This window comes from Dasypus novemcinctus, chromosome 5 (assembly GCF_030445035.2).
Source record: "Dasypus novemcinctus isolate mDasNov1 chromosome 5, mDasNov1.1.hap2, whole genome shotgun sequence".
NCBI classification, from domain to species: Eukaryota; Metazoa; Chordata; class Mammalia; order Cingulata; family Dasypodidae; genus Dasypus; species Dasypus novemcinctus.
In genome coordinates, this window is record NC_080677.1 from 116994947 (window position 1) to 117012952 (window position 18006).

Here is an 18006-nt window from a genome sequence, read left to right on the forward strand (position 1 = left end):
AGGTGTCTTGGGCACTTGTACCCTTTTTCTAAATGCCGTTTAAATCTTGAGGGCTTTTTTGGGTTTGCTTGAGGTTTTTTAGCCCTAGAAAATAGTCAGCTAAAATACCAACTGCAAATTAGTGAGCTGACAGTAATTTCTCAAGTTTTTTTAAACTTATTCGTATTTATTCATTCTCTGAGAATTATTTCCCCGAGCACATTTAATGTCATCTTGTAAACAAGAAAAATCATTAAAAAGCATTCACAGCATTATGTTGTCCATGTTTCTTACAACTCTTTCTCCCACATCCCCTCCCATCTCCTACTAAGATAGACTTGAGATTCTGGTATTATCAGTTTCTGCCTTAGAAAACAAAAGGTTTACTATTAAATTTCCTGACAGTTGATTTTGTCACTCTCTACATGAAACTAATAGCACCTTTAATGCTTATATGTATTATATATATATATATAAGATACATATACATATAGCATATATGTATTTTATATATATCAGAAATATATACAAATTAATCTACATCATCTTGGCCTTTCAACAGCATATGACACTGTTTATTACTTCTTCCTTTCGAAAATACATTTTGTTCTTGGCTTTTATGATACTATATTCTCCTTGATTTCCAGCTTTCCTGCTGCTCATCTCAGTTTTCTTGGCTGGTTCATGCACTCCTTAACTGACCAATAAACAAAGATGTTAACACTGGGTCCCTGTCTTTATCTGTATTCTCCCTGGGTGATCTCCAGCCCCATTGTTTTACATATCATCCATTTGCTGGTGACTCCCAAATTTCTATCTCCAGGCCTGAAATTTTCAATGAACTTTGAAATCATATATTCAGCTTTCTACTCCCCAAAGAATCCTGGATTTCATAAGCATATCAAAGTTAATTGAGCTGAAACAGAATGCTTTTCACCATTCCCCCAACTCATTCTCCCTCCTATCTTCCTGATCCCAGCCATACGTGAGAGCACATCCACCCCTCCCACCAGATCTACCTGTCTCAACCGTATGTCCTTCATCCTACTCAGGAAACTCCTTCTCTGCCCTCTCAATCTCTCCCCGTGCTCTGGTCATGCTAATTCTAACACAGTCTCTCTGAGCTAAGCTTCCTGTTTAATGAGCAGACCCTGGGCTTCCCCAGATCTCTTTGGTTCTAGCCCTACCCTCACACCCAAAGGCCCCTGCTTTTAATAACCCAGCTCCCTCTTCTCACCGTCACATGGGATGTGGGGGAAGGCAACAGTCCCGAGACTTATCCTGATCACTGCATCGGTTATCCGACTTATCCTGATCACTGCATCGGTTATCCTAATAGTCAGTACATAAAGCCTTTTGAAGTGACATTTGTAATGCAGCAGTTTTGCCAGCAGGATTTGACTGGGTTGAGAATTCAAGTTAATGAAAAATGCAGCAAGATTTTGACACAGTAAGAAAAATATCATTAATCCTTCTGTACATTTCTATTATGAAATAATAAATGAAAAAAATTCTTATATTCTAGAGCCTCATCCATCCCCTGAGCTCTAAGGATATATACAAACATGGTATAAATAGAACATGATATAAAATATTCATATATCAAACTATCACACCAAAATGACCACATCAAATAAGCCAGGATAATAAATAAATGCATTATTTTCATAAAACTACTTAGTATTTTTAAATTCTTTTATAAAATTGCAAAGTTTCAAAATGTCCCATATTAAAAAGTATAAAATCTTTGAAAAACATATTTTTGACATCTTGTAGCTACCAGTACCAATTTTTAAAGAGTACAGATCAACTCTAGTCTTTAAAAGCGTTATACTTTTTAAAATAAAATTACACCTAGATAGTGAGGTAGCCAATGTGGGGGATGCTGTGCTCTATCTAAATAAGATAGAAATTTGCTTTTTGATGGTTGTTAAAAAAAAACAGTCTCAGAAGTAGAGTTTATTTTGTCAACGCAAAAATATCCCAAGTGACTTCTAGTCCTTTCAATTGCAGCTAGGGCTCTGGAATAGGGGTGAAAAACAAATATACAAACAAATAAGAAGACTAAGGCCAGTCCTGCTATTAAACCTAAGGAAAAATAACCCCCTGCCAAATACCTGTTGACGGGGAGAAAGCTCCCTAGAAGGCTATGAGGTGGTGCTGTTTTAATTGTTGTTGTTGTATATGCAAAAGGCTGTTACACTGGAAGTTTCAGGTGTAGTAAAATAGACACCAAAACCCAAAGTGAGGTGCTAAGCCAGGATTTAAATTTTACAAAGTAGACATCTCTAGAGCCCTCACCTACATGGAGATATAAAAGGGTCTAGAGAAAGGATCTTTTTGGAAAGAGTTAACATTCTATGACTCTCAAACTTCTTCCCACTGCAGAAGGGTACAGTGCCTCCCAGAGGAAATGGTTCCAATGAGATAATGCCGAGAGCTTTGTGTCTACCCCTTGCAGATTTGGGTGATACTGTGCACTGTATATGAATCACACCTGAGAAATCTAATGGGTAAGAGGACAGCTGAAGGAATCTGTGTAGCACAGTAGGGGCAGTGTAGTTGGGAAGAAATTGCACTCCCAAAATTTGTTGGGGCAGAGAATATCTGAGTGCTTTCCCATGGACTTGATTTAGGTTATGTAAGGGAGAGAGAGAGATTGGGTTTATTAGATCTTGTCCATAGGATCAGGATGGAACAATAGGATTGCATTTTAGGACGTCTGCTTGATGGCTGTAAAAAGCAGAAAATTCTCTTCATTGAAAGTCAGGACAAGTATACAGCCCTGACTGCTAATGACAGCCTTCTTGGACCATAAACACACTCAGCCAAGAGGTAATGTTGATAATAGGAGAGTGGAGCAAAAAGACCAGCCAAAACAAGTAGCATGAACCATGACCAAATACTACCTGAAATCCACCCTTGATTGTGTGAGCCAATAGAAACTTTTAAGCTAGTTTAAGTTGAGTTTTCCAGTGTTTGTCACGGAAAGCATTTCATTTCACAATCTGTTCTAAAATGTGGGAGAAAATTCACAGGGTTCATACTAGACTAGGATTGTCGAAATCAGGAAAATGTTATAGAATCAGATTGATTATACTCAGTTCTTCTTAGAGCAAACTCTATCACCAGAGAAGAAAGGGAGTCTAAATCAAAATTAGATATTAATTGAAAGACAGACTTCTCTTGGCCAGAAGGTAAGAAACAAGGAGAGTCAATCATGTGTTACCTGGTAATGAACTCTCTGGGAGCCAGATGAAACTGATTGCAAGTCCTAATGAGAAAATGAAAAAAAATGTCCATACCTTAAAATTAATTTGAACAAACTGCCCCCACAGCTCTCTCAACAGAACTCCCAATTTAATGTTATTAAGCTCATCTAAAAAGTATCTACTCACCCAAACTCATTAAGGTTAAGTAAAGAAGATAGGTCAAAAATTATAAAAGCATACCAAGATGGACTGAGAAGGAAGCTCACCTAGCTTTTGAATCTTATATATCCTAAATGGTGTTTAAAGGTGAGAGATGTGTTATAATTTCAAGGATAGAGAAGACCAAAAGGAAAAGAAAGGCATTTTTTAAAATAAGTTGAAATCATATGTAATTTGTGTCTTAACTTTTGATTCATGAGGACTGCATCCAAAATCCCTTTGGTCACTTAGAAAGAACTTCTCTTAGGACAAATAAATATTGTTTCCATAATTGGACTAATACTGGTAAGTTACTTGGAAAATACAAAGCTCTTCATAAACTGCAAAAAGAAAATCACTAGCCATCTTGCATTATCACGAAGTGCAAATTAATAGGGTTTAAATTAATGGAGTTTTACTGGCAAATTCGGAAAGGCTGGCTCGCTTTATAAAGTTTTATAACTAAGTTGTCACCATTGTCATGTCCCACAGGCTTCCTAGTTAATGAATGCAGTGCTTCTATTTACAGATTTAGCAATCCTGGCTACCTTTGTCCTTACACTTGTTTCCCACAGGGCTTTATCAACTTAGTCTCTTTGTCCAAGTTAGTCTTAAAACTTTTCCTCTTTATTTGCTGAGTTCTTTCCTTTTATTATTTTTTAAAGAATCTACTTTTAGCTGAATTATTGATGTGATAAGCACTCAAATAAGTTGGTTTCCAACAAAGTCAATTAATAAGTAATGTATTTTGCTACTGCAAAGTCTTGTTTCCAAAATTACCTGTTTACCCAGAAAAAAAAAAAAATCACTTTGGTACCAATTCCTCTTCACCCTTTTTATTGCAGGATGGTTGAGTAAGGTTAATACAAACAATGTTTTGAAAAATGAGATTCTACATTCTGAGAATATAGATTTGGACCCAGTGTCATATGCTAAGAAAAGTGCATAAATTTTAACCTGTTAAAATTTGTAAAAAAAAAAAAAAAAAAAAAAAAAATTTAATGAAACCACAGAATAAATTTTGTGAAACTTTTCTTCTCTCATATCAGGATTCAAATTTAGCATTTATCTCTACATTATTTGTATATACATTCCTATCTCTATCCTTAACAATACTGAAGAGAAAAATTGTGTATTATTTTATGCTCCCCACCTCAATTTAGTTCCACCAAGAGAAATGGAATTTACCTTTGAAAGCTAAGTGTCTACAACTTTAAGGGATTTTAAATATATATATCTACTTCATATGAAACATTTACTTCGTGTAACCCGTCCTCTAGAAGAAAGGTTCTCAACTTAGATGTATCTGAATCAGTCTAACAGCTTTTAAGAATGTAGATGTATAGGCCCCACCTCAGAAAAGTGATTCTATTGTGCATCTTTCATCAAAACAATGATAAAGAAGTTGCTATGTATGTTTTTTTCCATTTGTGGAATAGCAACAGTTGATGAATCCCCTCAAATTTTCACAAATAACGGTCACTGACAATTGTAATGACGGGTTGGGTTCCCCTAGTGATGCTGGTGCAGTTCACATTTATGGAAATGTCATATATGAGATTTCTTTTTCCTTTATTTGCACTATGATATAACCAAATTGAGAAAAAAAAGAATAATAGAGAGATTATATACATTTGTATTCTGACAGAAATCCTATGAAACATAGAATGTTTTTCTTTCTGGTAGAAGCTGCACTTTAAAAAAAAAAATCTTTGACAGAAGAAGTCTATGCTAGAAACAAAATATTAAATCGTCCCAAATCTCTGTTTTCTTTCATTATTTATTACTGCCCTTTACAATTCTGCTCAGCTCAAAAATTATAGGTATGTAGTCTGGTAAGAAGATAGGAAGTTCCAGGTAAAAGTCATGGAACTTGCTAGGGCAACATTACTCCAAAATTAATTCAGTCCAATCCTTTCCCATTTCAACCATTTTGAGTGAAAAAAAAAAAAGAGGGGACAGGGGAGAATGTGGTATATGCTTAAAGGGCAAAGCTACCACGTTCCATTTCTTTCCACAGTATAGCATTTCGGAAGCAAGTATATATGGCTGATGACTGTTAACAAAAATGAAAAGCTGAGGAGAATGGATAACTGGCTAATAAACTCACCTCCTGCAGGCGGTCTATGTACATACGGCAAGTCTCCAAATCACAGTCTCCGCGCACAACTAGGATACCCAGAGGGATAGCTAAGGGTGAAGGAAAAGAAAAATCTAAAATAACATATTTTATATTTCTAGATTGGCATAAATGTGTTTCTCCTGGTTTTAAAAAAAAAAAAAACATCAAAAATCTTATGGGTGTTTTGAATTTTGAATAAAGAAATCACCACCCTCTCCCTATACTTATCTTACAATTTCAATCTCTTCGTTTCAGCAGTTGTTAGACACTTTCTCTGCACAATCCATGCAGTGCTTGCACCTGGTCTCCATTTTATTTTATTTCAGTGGCTCAATATAAAGTGTAATTGTTATAGAAAAGGTGGATTGGCAGGACCAGAGGCTTGGTTATACAGCCCGCTGATAATTTAGGCCTACACCTCCAATACCAGCATGAGGATACAGTTCCTGTTTTTCTAGGGAGGAATAAAAAATCATGATTCTGGACACTCACCCCCTCCTTCCTGAATGCACAGGATTTATCTTTTTTTTTGCCAGTTTGCAAAAGGTCCCTATTTGTGAACCTCAAACTACACAAGTCACTATTGCTCTCTGGTGGCAGACACCAGAACTACAGCATAAAATTTAAAAATAATAATAATAAGCTTCTAGAAGGCTCACATCTTGAAAATCCAACTGATTTTAAAGATGATCAGTGTCAAGTTTGGTAGTAGCAGGACTTTATGGAAAAACAGAATGAACTAAGTTATGCACCCTATAAAGACACCCTATATATGTGGTGGTACACAGTAACATTAGTGGGTAGAATCTCATACTTGAGATACACCCATAAAATTCCTGAAATACTGAAAAAGTCTCCTTCCTAAAACTTCAAAATATGCATGTGAAATTTCTCATTTTAAAACTACAGTTATACCATTAAATCCACGATTTAACCAAAGCAAAATTCAAAAGCTTGAATTAATCATCTAGTGACCAGAGAGCAGAGGATGATAGTGGTGTTTGCGCGGTACTTTTTAAGTCTTTTCCCTCACTGAATTAACATATTTTAAAGCCTCATAATCATAAATGGTTCTGAAAATATACAGTGCTAGGGCTTTGAAATTAATAATACGCAGAATAAAATTTATTTTAAATGAATGAAATAAAATCTTGAGCATACAAGGAGTAGAGAAGGCAAACACATAAGCAAAAATAATAAAGGTGACATAGGCTATTTAGATACATGAACTTAGACAAGTGACACAATTGAAAGGGGGACTACTTAATTTCCAGCTCTCTGAAAAGTATGGATCTTTAGATAGAGGAACAAAGGTGACCTTGAAAAAAAGAAATAGAGTCTCTTTCTCAATATTACCTCCTCCTAAATTAGTTTCCCTTACTTCCACAAGGAAGACTTCACTACCATCTTATGCATTCCTTTAGGTCCCCATAGTCCTGCATGCATAAAACCTTCAAGTATCCATCACTTTGCAGAACTGTTTATAAGCCTGTGGATGAGTATGGACTCTCTGGCATCGAGAGCAAGTCCTGTTTACCTTTAATATTCCCAATGCCTAGGATAATATCTAGTAGGGAAATAGTAGCTATTCAGTAAATATTTGTAGAAAGAGGGAGGAAGACAGTCTTAGTGCCTCTTCAAAGGTGAGAAAGTGTATCTTTAAAGGCTAAATTAACTTCACACTTGTAGCATTTTGCCCATGAGTAGAGAACACGCCATCAGCTAGAGCTTCCCTTTACCTATTCTTCAAGACTCTAACCAAGGAGCCCATAAGCAGAAGGGTGAGAAACCCTATGAGGCACCACAGGTTTGGGCAATAACTACCTGGAAGCATATTTTCCTCTTTCTTTATGAATATAAACAGGAGCATCAAAGAAAAGTCTCCAGCATGGTAACCATGCATCTTTGATGAGAATGGAGGGAAAATTCAAAAACAGAATTCCTTAAAAGTACTCACTAATCATCCTCAGCTAGACTATTAAATAGATCCAAATAAGGTGACCCACCATGGCAAGAGAAGAATAAGGATTTCTAATACTAAAGGAATGATAATGAAAAAGTAAGAATTTGGCCTAGAATGTAAGTCAAAGTGTGTGGAAATAGGATATGGTGATAATTAATATGAGAGCCCACATTTGAATCTTGCTTAATGGTATTTTCTCCTAATTTCAAATGTGCAAATGTAGAGAAATGGAATTTAATCAACATTTATCTATTTACATAAATTAGGAGATAATAATTTACAGAAATTCTAGAATCCTGTGCGCACCTCTTGCTTGGAGTTAGTTTGGTCATAAATTCAATATACCTGTCAGTAGATATTTTAAGCTTCAATACGAGTTTGTATGTTCTAGACCTTGAATCAAGAAGTAAAAAGTTAGGAAAAAGTTTTCAAAGACGTGTCATTCATTTAACTATGGATATAAAATCAACAACTCTGCCAATTCCTGAAGAAGCAGAATAAAAGAAACAGTGCTCTTGATTGAGTAATGCTTAGCTATTAATCAGGCTAAAAGAAAAGTCTCTTATATCCCAATTCCATTGTGTGATTATTATAATTGTAGTGAAATTTATTCTCTGAAATATATAGTAGATAAGCTTTATAGTCATTCACTCCTGGGTTCAAATCTGTACTATGCTGCTAACTAGCTGTTGGTATTAACTTGATTAACTTGTAATAAGTTAATGAACTCCTCTGTGCCTCAGTTTTATAGACCATGGTGTTTAGTCTAGGTATTTTACAGAATTTTGTGAAGATTAATTGCAACACTATATTTAAAAATAAGTTGACAAAACATCAACTTCCTTTACTATCTTTTGAGCACCTTTAGCTAGAAAACTGATAAATTTCAATTATCTTTTATCATAATACTATAAGGATTAGCTCTTCTATAAGTTACAGTTCCATAAGTTAGATTCCTTTTTGCTTAAAATTAACTTTGGTTCTTTCTGAAAGAGGAAAATTAACTGTAGCACAAAAATATTTTAATCTGACACTTTCATTTGGGGGATGACATGGTGAAGAGAAAGCAGAAACTTGTGGAAAATCACCACCTTCTCTTTACACTATTGACAATCAACTGCTAAACTGTATTTATTACTTTTTCAAATATAGAACACAAAAGTGAACAGTTCAGTTTTATCTTTTCTGTACTATGTTCTTCTAAAAAATGAAATGATTGACTTCTTTTCACTATCAAAATTGATGGTGGAGAAAATGTTCAAAGCTTTTAAAAATGAAGACAATAATATAAGAAATCTTTATATTCCATTATGGTGATTCTTATTCATGCCATAAAAAATATTGAAAGGTCATGAATTCTTTCTACCCTTTTTAGAAGGGCAGGGGTAATGGCAGCATACTACATCTCAATAGGATATAAGTTAAAGTATAGGCATATATTTTAAATACCAAGCTGAATAAAATGCAGTCTCCATATTGTACAGGAATTGAGAAAATTTTGAAATTAAATCTACTTTGTTAAAACAGATAAAAACTCACTGAGCCTTCTTGGACACTTCCACTCCATTTAATAATAAAGGATATTCCATTTCAACAGAATTATATATTTTAACAAACTAATACAATTGACTTCACTGAAGTTTACTCTATTTTAATCAGTAGGAGTGATCATGTTTATCTCCTGAGCATTAGCTTCACTGTCCCTGATCAATCTACCTTATTTTGGTCTCATAGTCTTTGTTTGACTCCAATAAGCATCAGCCAATATTCAACCTGCATAATGAAACTTTTATTGCATGGATCAAATGGAATTCACAAGATCTAACTGAGCAGTGAAAACAAGCTGGTTTCTACATTAAAATGGCAAACTTAACACACATATTTCTTTCTCACAAGAAATGTTATTAAACCACAGTAAATGGATTTTAAAAAGACACAAACCCACAAAAATGAAGAGAAACAGTGAGGAGAAAATAGTAATAGATGAAGCAGATAGAAAACTAGTAACTGACCCAGATAGAAAACTGGTAACTGGCCCAGGGACCCTGGAGAGTACAACCCTAAACCACAGATTTGGGATGGATGAGAACCAGCACAGTTAACACTGTAAAACTCTCAGAAGGCTTACAAACTGGCAGCACCAGTTACCCCAGGAACTGAGGATAAAGAAGGCAGATAAAATAAGGAGAAGTGGAGGTTAAATCACCAGATCCCCATTGTCTACTCCTGGCAGGTAGGTATTGTCCTTCTCAAAACTGGTCAGAATCCAGAAGTTTGTTTTCTGAAAAGGAAAAAGCAGCGGTCTCTGCACTGTAAAAAGAGCAGGAATAACTGAAGATGTGGCTACTTTACAGAAATTGGGGATTAAATGACCATCAACAGAATGCAGAAATCTCCAGCCTTCTCCCCTCATTGGGTTCCCAAAAAGCTGGCAACCAGAACCCTAGCTCATGGCAAGAGATTGGAAGACTCTTCTCTGAAGAAGCTGACAAACACAAGAGGACATGTATTAATTTGGGGGCAGGTCTACCCCCAACACTTACATGACCCAAATCTAGAATATAAACAGAGGCATGCATTACATATATCTACATATTTATACATTTCAAATCAAGCCCCAAAACTGCTAAATAAAATACATATCATCTTTCCTACCTTGGCAAATATTCATTCATAGATTACTGAATGATGTTATGAAATTCGTAGTTTTGGACTCCATGAAGTATGGGGACAGAACATTGTGTCTGTGTCCCACAGCCAGATCTCCTTTCTCCTCCTATCCCCAGGTTCCCTCCCAAACCCTGAAGGCCTCTTGCATACATATGTGGGTATTCCAGGCCGTACCTCCATGCTTTGTCTACAACTCATACAAAGAGCTACCTCCAGGGTATGCATATTGTCAGTATAGTTCTGTGCCAGGGAGACCAGACCAGAAGAAGAGCCTGTGCAGATTCTGAGAAGAGTATTTGAATGAGAGAATTCCGAGAATCCAAACCATAGCCCAGAATTGGATAGAGCAAAATCTAGGGAGGCCCTTTCCCTTAGCACTGCAGACATCTGACCACATAAAATAGACAAAGCTGGAAGAGAGCCATAGTAGCCCTCTAAAGGATGGGACCCCTCTTGCATGGATCTAAGGGCAACACTGATTATGTGTCCCCCAAAAACAGGTCACCAAGTTCCCTCACGCTGAAGCTCAAAGTCAATAAGCTTCACCTATGAGCTCAGTGCTTCCAGTCTGCTTGTGTTTCCCTCTTTTAATAATGAGCAGAAAGCCAAAGATTTTCAGAAATCTGAGAAACTTAACACAGAGGCTAGAAAAAAAAAAAAGCTTAAAAATGGATCTTGCAAGGAAGAATAAAAGCTTTAAAAACTCTTCTTTCATATCCTAAAAGGGTTTATAGAAAACAATCCATCCATGAAATAGAAATAGGATTATATTAAAAGAAGATGAAGATTGTGAAGAAGAAAAAGAAGGAGAAGGGGAGCACATAATTCAGAGAACATCAATAGAAGGGAAAAAAAAAAACCTTCAAAAGTGAAAATTTGATAGACTAAATGAAGAGCTCAGTAGAAAGATTAAAAAATAAGGTTGAGGAAATCTCTACAAAAATAGAGCAAAAAGAAAAGGAAGAAGAAAATAGAAAAGGAATGCTGAGAAATGTAGAATAGATTTAAGGATGTCCAGTATCCAAATAATAAAAGTTCCAAAAACAAGACAAAATAGAGAAGGAATTACAAAAATAAATAAAAAATCAAGTATACCCTAGAAACGAAGATTATTAGTTTCCAAATTGAAATAACCCAACAATGCCCAGTAGCAACAAAGCAACACTTCATTTTGAAATTTAGGATACTGTGGACAAAAGGAAGAGTCCACAAGCTTCCAGAGAGGAAAAACCAGATAACATGCAAGGACCAGGAACAGGACTGTTTTTTCACTTCTCAAAGGAAACGCTGCAATAAAAGTGGCAAGGAAGCAATGCCCTCAAAATTCTTAAGGAAAATTATTTCCAATCTAGACTTTTTCACATAATCCAAACTATCAAACAAGTTGAACTGTTGAATAAAGGACACAACCTCTATCAAGAAGCTACTGCAGGATATAGTACAACAAAAGCTGAATTTGCAACTCTATGAGGAATGCATGGGGTATAGGAAATGAAAAATCCAACCAAGGAGAGAAGCAAAGGAAACTCCAAGAAGATGGAGAAAATGGATCTCAGAATGACAGACATACTAGGTTGCTAAACAATACACACTGAGCCATGTGAGTCACAAGACAGACGTGCTCAGAGCTGTCATCACTCAGATCCTGCAACCTTCATAGAGTTAATTTCCAACCCCAGGGAAGAATGCTCAGGCAAGCCTGATCCAGATACTTATCTATATAAGGACAGTTATATGACCCCCACAGGTCCACTTCCTTAACCTACTCCTGTATACAAGAGATAGATTGTGTAAAGCAGGCAAACTGAGAGAAGTCCATTCCCTGTAATTGTATTTCTACTTGATATCTAGTACCCACCCTAACACCCTGCCAAATGCTTTCCAGGACTCACTTATTTTTTCTCCCACTAAATTCTTTGGGAAAGAGCCCATGTACACTCTCAGGGAAATTGAAGCCAGACAACGACTCAGAGACTTTCAGCTCTTACACCTATCCTAGGAGACTTTGTCTAAAAGTGACAACATCATTTTTTTCTTACACAGGATGTTTTAGGATTGCTACTTAGTTTTCTAAAAACCACTAGGTATCTGGCTTAGAGATGAATACACTGATTGTGAATGAGTATCTATTGAGACATTGGCAAGTAGTAAAATCAGTATAACGGTTATCTTGGGGTAGTAGGAGTGCTAAAGGGAAAGATTTTCTCGGGTACTCGTACTATTCTGTTTCTTAATCTAGGTGGTAGGCACACAGATGTGTATTTCATTATTAATCTTTAAACTGTACTTATGTATTTTAAATACTCTTCTATATATTTATAATATATCAAAATTAAAAATAAGTAATACAAGCCATCTAAGAAAACTCGTCTTTAACATTACTGGTGTCAAACTATTTTGCATATTGTCAAGAGATGTTCTCTACTAATGAGGAAAACAGAAAAGTTATCAATTGGTATCAAATAGCAAAAAAGGGGGGAAAGGATCAAGAAGTGCAATTTATTGCCAAGAAAGAAGCCTTCCAAATGATACCTGTAGATGCAATCCACTTCCAGCAAGGGACACCAGACATATTAAGCAGTCATAGTCCCTATGGCTTGTTATGGTACATGTTCTGGTTTGTGTGTTTATGTAACAAGCAGCAGGGTGGTTGCCTTACTTTGCCTGTAGGAGTCCCTAGAGCAGCATGTCTGAAAGATCTTTCTTAGCAGTAGATCCAATACAGTAGCTACTAGCCACCTTGTATAGAGAACTTGAAGTGTCTAGTGTGGCTGAGGAACTGAAGTATTTACCTTAATTTTAATTAATTTAAACAACCATATGTGGTTAGTGAGCCTTATGAACTCGGGGAACCAAGAACCCAAATTTCCTTAGGACCAGACTTGTATGTATTTCAGAACCATTTGTGTTTTACCATTTTACCGTTCCACAAGTAGACAGTGAGCAAGGCCTAACAAACAAACCTAACTGCTTTTGTTTTTCGCAGCCCAGTTGGATCCTGTATGCTCCCTAATCTCTAGCAATAAAAAGTCATTTTCCTTAACTCTATGCCCGACCAGTACTTCCTTATCCACTTCTCTGGCTTTCCTTCTATCAAAACATACTCTCAGATCCTTCTTAGTACTTGGGCATAAATGACTTATAATTGATTAAAGATTTACTCTTTCAAGGAGCATTTAAGTTGCAATGTTAAAGTTTGAGCTAATTCGATGAAGCTTTGACAAATTCAAGTACAGAAAAAAAGAAAGAATATGCAGAGCTAACTTACAATTCTCAGCCCTAAAGAAAATTATGCTACCAACTAATTACTTCCCAACCAAAAAAAAAAAAAAAAAGGCCTGTCCTGTCCTGGCTCCACTCTTAAACTTCACCCTGACCTCCATTAACCCCTTTCCCTATTTCTGTTTGTTTAAATGTCTCATAATGCAGAATGTGATGAAATTAATTGGCTGTGAATCCATTATACATTTCACATGTGTATGCTCTGGCTTATTTGTTTGAAATAAAATGCCAACAGGTCATAATAATTAATTTTGTTTTCTATACTTGAAGTTGGGACTACTTGAACTCATTATGCAAATTTATGCCAAACAGTACATAAATTAATACTATTCATCTTCAGCAAATTCAAAATCTTCTAGCAACCAATCCACAAGTATAGTTTTTTATTTGAAAGAAATTTCTAAATTATATGTGCACCAAAGGAAATAAATCAAAATGTAATTTCTAAAATACATATTTTAGTACAAATACTAAGCCAGGTCAGGGAACAGGCCAAGCTCAGTTATCCTAGATATGGGGCTGAATAGACCCATTCATTTTTAAACATTATGAAATGGAAGGTGCCTAGAGTTTTAAGAAAACTTGAAAATTGTTTTCCAAATATCAGAGTGGATGATGCAGAAGACAATCAGAACAATTTCCTCAAGTGAGTTAATTAATTGATTGAAGAAAGACAACAAACCCCTGGAGACCAATTCCTAGGTGACTTCAGACAGACGGGGCCCCTTGCAGTGATCTCGCAAGCAAATTTTATTCTGGTGCAACCTTAGGGATGTGCCTAAATTGTGTTGAGGTCAATGAATTCACAATGGATGAGAATCTGAGGTCGCTAACCATGCAAAACTCTTGTGTTCCCATACTTAAAACTATTTCCAGGCAGACTGACCTAGGAGCATTCATCCCAAGTGCAGCAGACCTGAGCCTAAGTATGGACATTCAGAAAAGCAGAAATGGGAGAAGGGAGTGGCTGAAGTCCTTTCTTTTCCTATATTAGTGAATCACACCTCCACCTCTGGAAAAGGAATCCACGCCAGAACAGACTGTTTCTAAGCATACACTTTGGAGAACATACTCTGATCCACATCATATTTTAAAATACATAATCTACAGTCATGTTACAGGACTTACACTGTATATACATGAGGGAATTAACATGACAAATTTAGGAATGGGTATAATAAATCTCCTGCATGGATAGGAAAATGACAATAATGATATCACAAGAGGAAGAAGGAACAAGAGGAGGAACAGGAAGAAGAGAAGGGAAAGGCAGAGGAGGGAGGGGAAGGAGGACCAGAGAAGACTGGAAAGGGAGAGAGGGAAAGAAGGAAGAGGGTATGTTAGTCAGCCACAGGGGTGCTGACGCAAAGTACCAGAAATCTGTTGACATTATAAAGGGTATTTATTTGGGGTAGTAGCTTACAGTTACAAGGCCCCAAAGAGTCCAATTCAAGGTTACTTCCTCACCAAACTCTGTTGTCACGTGCTAAAGCAAGATGGCAGGCAATCTCTCCTGGTATCTCCCTCCTTCTTCCTCTTAAGGCTCCATGGACCCAGCTTCTTCTGATCTCAGCTGTAGGCTAGAGGCTCATTTCTTTCCAGTCTATTCTCAGCTGCTCAGGGCTCTGGTCTCTTCAGCTGCAAATTATCAGGTGAATGGCTCAGCTCTTTCTGGGGCCCCAGAGTAAAGGTTCTCTCCTCTGCCATGTCTATGGAGCTTTCTCTTTCTTCCATGTCTCTCTTGCGTGAGTGTCCATTTATAGAGCCCACAAAGGTGGCAGGGACTCAACCCTACATTTTATAAAACCTCATACTATTTACAGATATCTCTTGTTGATTCTGTTTCCCTAGAGAATCCTGATTAATACAGCTTGGTACCAGGAGTGGTTCCTGAGGAACAGATTCTTAAACATGGGATTTCTAAAGTGGTTCTGGGAGTTTTGCAATTGGCTCTCTACTCTAATTGGACTCAAGGGTACTAACGACTCCCTTTCAAATAATGAACAGGCCACTAAAAGTCCATGGTGTGAGTTAGCAATGGAGATATGGACAATGTCATCACTGGATTCTCCTACTTCTATGCTTATAAGAGGCAAGTATCTGGGTGAGAGTGTTTTCAACACTATAATAGACTTTTGGGGAGTCAAAAGGTACAGTGATGTTGGCTGGCTCCTCCTAGATACTCTGGATACAGTTACAAAAGAAAGGGATGAGCTAAAGCCTTCAAATATGCATCTTAGATGCCAGATAAATGACGTGAAAGTTTCTATGTGTGTTCTGAAAGAAAATTTTATTTCCTACAGCCACAGGCTTGAGACCTCTGAAAACCAGGCGCAGACTTTCATTGTATAAGCGGCAGAGTTATAAAAAAACTAAAATCCCAATATCACAGGGTGTCTGCTGTTAAAGTAAAGGCACTGATTGGGAAAGAATGGAACCCTGAGGATTGGAATGGAGATATATGGGATGATGATGGTGATATCATTGGGGATACTGAAACCCTAAATTCTGCTGAGACTCTGCCAGATAAACCTGTAATGGCCTGCCCTGTGGTACCACACTTTGTCAACCTTGTATCATCCCAGCCTCCAGCCTCCCATCCCAAGGAGTATGGACCTCCTCCCAGCCCTGAGGCAGGTACCAGCCCAACTGCAGCATGTACTACCCAGTCTCTACCCTGCCCTAAGGAATCTGCCTTCCAATCCCTGCATGAAAAGATTAATTCTCCACCAGATGAAAATGCAAAGGAATGTCCTAAGGTTAGTAGCTTGCAAGGGATTTCTAATCCTTCTCCTTACCCATCCCCATCACCCCTCTCCTCTTCAAGACCTATTATTAGACTAAATTCACAAGACTCCAAAGGTGAAATACAAAGGTGTGACCCAAGAGGAAGTACGCTATATCTCTAAAAGAACTGCATGAGTTTTCCAACTTACATAGGCAGAAATCAGGGGAATATGTGTGGGAATGGATACTAAGGGTATAGAATAATGGTGGAAGAAATATAAAGTTGGATCATGCTGAATTTATTGATATGGGCCAACTAAACTGAAATTCTTGATTAAACCCTGTAGCGTGAGGGATTAGAAAAGGCTCTAACAGTTTGTTTAGGTGGCTGACTGAAACATGGATCAGAAGATGGCCTAGCATGTCTGAGGTTGAGATGCCCGATTTGCCCTGGTATACAGTAGCAGAGGGAATTCAAAGGATTAGGGAGACTGGAATGCTAGAATGGATTTACCATTTGAGAGCTGCCCACCCTCCCCAGGAATGTCCAGAGGACACACCTTTAGCCAGGAGTGTGAGGAATAAATTTGTAAGACTACCTCCATCTTCCCTGAAGAGCTCTGTGGTTGCTCTTCGCTGTAGTCCAGATATTACTGTAGGGAGGGCTGTAATGGAATTCGAATCCTTAAACATTACAGGGATGACTGGACCTCATACAGTAAAAGTCAAGTATCCGCAGTTAATCACCAAAGACAAGATGGGTGGGGCTACCACAATGAAAGACAGACTCAGCAGCAATCAAAATAGTCTGAATCACAAAGAGTTATGGCATTGACTAATAGATAGTGGGTACCTAGAAGTGAACTAGATGGGCAGTCTACTAAATTCTTTCTGGATCAGTATAAGCTGAAGAGTTCTAGGTCGAGTGAACAAAACCCCAACTCAGATTACAGACACAGAGAATCATGGCCCCAGACTTGAGACAGTTTACAGACCCAGAGCCCCTTGAATGAGGAGAAGGCCAGGTCCCTTTGGGGAAGGATCCTGTTAAACTGCCAAAAATTTTTACCATTAATCTTCTTCCCATCTTTCCCCAAGGAGTTCTGCAGCCTTTTTACCAGAGTAATTGTACATTGGGGAAAAGGAAATGATCAGATATTTTCAGGATTATTAGATACTAACTCAGAAGTGACATTAATTCCAGGAGGCCCAAAATGTCATTGTGGTCTACCAATCACAGTAGGGGTTTATGGAGTTCAGGCAATTGATGGAGTTTTAGCTCAGGACCATCTCACAGTGAGTCCAGTGGTCCCTGGATCCATTTTGTGGTTATCCCCAGTACCAGAATGCATAATTAGAGCAGACATACTCAGTAACTGGCAGAATCCCCACATTGCATCCCTGACTTGTAGAGTGAGGGTCATTATGGCAGGAAAGGCCAAGTGGAAGCCACTACAACTCCTCCTGCCTAGCAAAATAGTAAATCAAAAGCAATACCAGATAACTTGTGGGACTGCAGAGATTAATTCCACCATCAAAGATCTGAAGAATGCAAGGGTGGTGATTCCCACCACATCCCCATTCATCTGTCCTAGTTGGCCTGTGCAGAAAAATACATGAATCTTGGAGGATAACAGATTATTGCAAACTTAACCAGGTGGGACACCAATCACAGCTGCTCTTCCAGATGTGGTATCATCACTTGAGCAAATCAACACATCACCTGGTACCTGGTATGTAGCTATTGATCTGGCAAATCCTTTTTTTCCAACTGCCATTAGTAGGGACCATCAAAACAGTTTGCTTTCAGCTGGCAAGGCCAGCAACATACTTTCATTGTCCTACCTCAGGAG

The 18006-nt window shown here is 37.4% G+C and overlaps 1 protein-coding gene across 5 annotated transcripts in view; it reads right to left on the reverse strand.

The window, feature by feature from the left end:
* The window catches only part of DGKI (diacylglycerol kinase iota), a 501434-nt gene that overhangs the window by 104996 nt on the left and 378432 nt on the right, over positions 1-18006 (reverse strand). For all 5 annotated transcript variants that reach the window (XR_009185891.2, XM_071215292.1, XM_058297427.2 and 2 more), the window contains 2 exons: positions 5500-5579; positions 3209-3253 (listed from right to left, as the gene is read on the reverse strand). Coding sequence is in view for 4 of the 5 variants with exons in the window: in XM_071215292.1 (XP_071071393.1) it covers positions 3209-3253; positions 5500-5579 (125 nt within the window). In the remaining variant the exon portion in view is untranslated. The remainder of the gene's footprint in view (positions 1-3208; positions 3254-5499; positions 5580-18006) is intronic.